We start from the raw sequence: 4,356 nt of genomic DNA, 5'->3' as shown, positions 1-4,356 counted from the left end.
CATATATATTGTTGATTCAGAACCTTAGAGAAACTGACAAATTATCGAACATCAGAATTAACACATTCTGGAATTTAATAAATAACATCCATCTACAATAAATATTTCTATGCTTGTACTGCTTCATCTATACAGAGTAGCAGTTAAACTGAAAAATAATAATAAATAAAACTTCAATGAACTGAAATACAAATGTAAAGCTTAAACTGAGTAGCTTAGTTTTGATTCAACCAACCGTGGACATTCCGTTATTCTAAATATAAACAAGAACACTCAAAGGAACACCAACGTCCTATTTTCTTTATTATGAGCACATTGGCTCTGCAAAGAAAAATGATGATTCCAAAACATGGACTTATCATGTTCATCATCATGATCATTATTATTATTATTATTATTATTATTATTATTATTATTATTATTATTATTATTAATTATTATTATTATCATCATGATCATTATTATTATTATTATTATTATTATTATTATTATTATTATTATTATTATTATTATTATTATTATTATTATTATTATTATTATTATTTTTATTATTATTATCATTAGTATCATTGCGGTTATTACTATTATTGATAACCTTTGTAAAATACGACGTACTTTTCGGCTGGGCATACCAGAAGTAAATTATGTGTTCAATATCTTGTACAAATTCTTTGGGACTATGTAGCTTAAAATTAAAATATCACAATTTAGAAATTAACTAAACGCAGCTACATGCATATATACACGTTTGTATAAGCTTGTGTGTGCGTACGCGTGAGTTTAGATGCGCGTGCAGGTTGCACATTCGAATATTCGCGGCACTTCATGTTACGTTTTCTGTTTCAATTTTGTTTTCAAAAACAAACTCAGTGTAACTTCTAGAAAGCATTTCTCTTTCCGCCGGAAACACTTCTCAGTCGTAGGTTTTGAAGAATTAAGAAACAGTGCACCCTCGATTACCACCACATCACCAACAAGAAGAGCAGCGGAAATCCTCCACGCAATGACATTAGAACAAACATACAATTATTCCTAAGAAATGCCGCTCTCATCTTGGACATCTCATATGTTTTGTGGTCAAGGTACCGTGAACTGAGGCAAAAGGCAACATGTAAACAAACAAGAGAAAAATAAAGAGCGAGAAAACCCGCAGTATAAACAGCAACGAATCGTATGTTCGGAAGTGACAAGGGACAGGGAAGAAACATTAAAATCTTCGTTGTCATGAACACGAACAACCGAAGATTAACGGAACAAATATGTCAATGTACAGATGTCATGAATATCAATTTGATTATAGCAAGTCTGATAGCTTTCCAAACATCACAAAACTTATAAAACGCCATTAAAACCCCGATGGAATAAAATACATCCGAGGGAACTACTTCTCATTTGCATATTTCTCTTCAATATGTCTGTAGTCGTAATAGGTTGTTTAAATAGAAGAAATAAGTTTCCAGTCAACGATCTTCTTTTCTCCATGTTATCTTAGTAGGAGTGGATGCTTCGAATAATATCTGTGATGTTCGCTAGCACTGTGCGAGGATGCGAGTCTTAAAAATCTCACAAGCCTAATCAGGCACAACCACCTATTGATAGGTACGGACAGGATTATGCAAAAATGGGAATATAGACATGAAAATAGCTGCTTCGGATTATACAGATCGTATCTATATAAAGTAATTTATAACTAGTGTTATGCTAAGTTGGCAATAATTTAAGATCCTCGTCTATACTTACGGCAAACTTGTGATCTGTACGGCCAACCAAGAAATCCTGTAAATGGAAACTGAACGGATTACTCACGGTACGTATAGGGTGACTAAACTACAAACCTTGTTTGCTTTTACATGTCGCTTAGAAGATGTTTACCGTAACTAGCAGCAGGAGGGCAGCATTATTAGTGCTCTGAGTCGAGAAGCGGGAAAGGATGCAATCTGTGGTGGTCATAATGATAATTTTTCGGTCTGTTACATTTAAATGCATATTTATAGCTCTTGGCGAAAGTGCTAGAAGATTTGTTTGCGAGTTTCGCCGATGCTGAGATATGAAAATATGCCCCATTCGAAAGATGACGATCCGTAACAATTTTCATCTCAGTCGATACACCATAGACATGATGGGTTGGGAATCTGACACAGGGGGGAACATGATCAATTTAGATCAACCAGGAGCTTTTCGTGTTGCTAAGAACAAATATATGCTGGCTTTGCGTGCGCCAGCATACTTTGGTCCAGTCTTCCTGGGTAAGTTCCCCGCAGTATATAAAGATATCTGTTGAACGATCACCGGTTAGGATGAACGATCACCGATTTGAAGTATTGAATATCATGCATTCTTTCTGTCAAAGTTTTCTCCACTCGTGCCCTAAATATTTATTGATAAAATATATGTTCTGTTGCAGAGCCAAGCAGTGTTTCTCAAGGATTCTTATCTTAAATGCTTGGAAGTGCTAACACGCGCATATATTGGCTTCGTGTAAAAGATGGACTACAGCAAATATTTATTTGATAGAGCAAATTTGCATATAATTCCGAATATGTTCCCTTATTAAATGTCCTGTTATATTAGAAACTCAGCGCATTTTATATATTTCTGTATATATAAGGAAAGTTAAGTGCGTTGACCGTTGTATATAATTATTCGGACACGATACGTGCCTTTTCATATTTGGGGAACAAAATGAAGCTACTAAGAAACATGCATTCCTGTTCATCTCAGTCCATGTTACACGGAAACAAAAAAACACAAACGTGCATCGTGATAAGCGAACACCTGATAAAATATTAGTCGGTTCATATCGGAAGGGAGACGGGATTCATCACAACGTCGTCAGTGTAGTCCTCGTAGACATTGCTACACCAACATAAAATACCTATTTCTTTACTACCCACAAGGGGCTAAACACAGAGATGACAAACAAGGACAGACACACGAATTAAGTCGATTACATCGACCCCAGTACATAACTGGTACTTATTTAATCGACCCCGAAAATATGAAAGGCAAAGTCGACCTCAGCGGAATTTGATCTCAGAACGTAACGGCAGGCGAAATACTGCTAAGCATTTCGCCCAGCGTGATAACGTTTCTGCCAGCTCGCCGCCTTAGCATAGAATACCATCAACACCATCATCATTATCATTAGCATCATCATCATCATCATTATCTTCATCATCAGCATCGTTGTCCTCATCTCTATTATCATTATCAGTAACATCCACACCCCTCTCCTTTATGATAATCATCAACATTCACTATCAAAATCACCGCCGTTATCTTTCTATCCTGTTTCATTAATCTATTTTTTGCCAATTTATTTGTCATAGAAAGAAAATTACTATTTAATTTTTCATCATCATCATCATCATTATCATTATTATTATTATTATTACTATTGTTATTTTTATTATTATTATTATTATTATTTTATTATTATTATTATATTATTATTATTATTATTATTATTATTATTATTATTATTACTATCATCATCATTATTATTATTATTATTATTATTATTATTATTATTATTATTATTATTATTATTATCATTATTATTATTATCATCATCATTATTATTATAATTATTATTATTATTATTATGTACTTTTTTTTTCATGCTTGCTGAAAATATAGTTATATCTGAAAATATAGAGCGATTATTTCTTAGCATAAATGATAATTCCGTAATTATATTTGCTTCATTGATTTTTACACCGTTTCTATAGAGCGAAGATTCATTTCTCTGTTCATTCTCTTCGCTTTTTATTGTTTTAGACTCTCCGTTTTATTGCCGGTTTTATTGTGGACACTTCTCGAAATATGACAGCAAATAGATGTAGCAGTGTTGTAATTACTCACCTCTTTAGTGTCTTTCTTTTGTTGTTGTTGTTGTTGTTGTTGTTGTTGTTGTTTTTCTTCTTCTTCTTCTTCTTCTTCTTCTTCTTCTTCTTCTTCTCCTCATTCTTTTTCTTCCTTTTCTTCTTTTTCTTCTTCCTCTTCTTCCTCTCCTTCTTCTTTTTCTTCTTCTTCTTCTTCTTCTTCTTCTTCTTCTTCTTCTTCTCCTCATTCTTTTTCTTCCTTTTCTTCTTTTTCTTCTTCCTCTTCTTCCTCTCCTTCTTCTTTTTCTTCTTTTTCTTCTTCTCCATCTTCTCCATCTTCTTCTCCTTCATCTTCTCCTTCTTCCCTCCTACTCTTCCTTCTTCTTCCTATTCTGGTCCTTTTCCCATCCTCCTCTTCCTCCTCCTTCTGCTCCTATGTTCCTCCCTCTTCCCCCAACTCCTTCTTCTTTTACCCTCCTCTTTCTCATCCTCCTCCTCCGTCTTCCTCTATACACCCACCATCACAATACTT

At 33.9% G+C, this 4,356-nt stretch overlaps 1 protein-coding gene across 1 annotated transcript in view; it reads left to right on the top strand.

Moving 5' to 3' along the window:
- Positions 1–3,852, top strand: part of LOC115228842 — a gene marked incomplete at its 3' end in the record, with an annotated part of 23,206 nt that extends 19,354 nt beyond the window's left edge. The window contains exon 3 of the mRNA XM_029799313.1: positions 3,781–3,852. Within this exon, the coding sequence (XP_029655173.1) occupies positions 3,781–3,852 (72 nt within the window). The remainder of the gene's footprint in view (positions 1–3,780) is intronic.
- Between the last annotated feature and the right edge of the window lie 504 nt (positions 3,853–4,356).

This window comes from Octopus sinensis, unplaced genomic scaffold (genome assembly GCF_006345805.1).
Source record: "Octopus sinensis unplaced genomic scaffold, ASM634580v1 Contig11067, whole genome shotgun sequence".
In the NCBI taxonomy this organism is placed as follows: Eukaryota; Metazoa; Mollusca; class Cephalopoda; order Octopoda; family Octopodidae; genus Octopus; species Octopus sinensis.
Note: the sequence above shows the minus strand (reverse complement) of the source record. Positions and strands in the feature narration are given on the sequence as shown.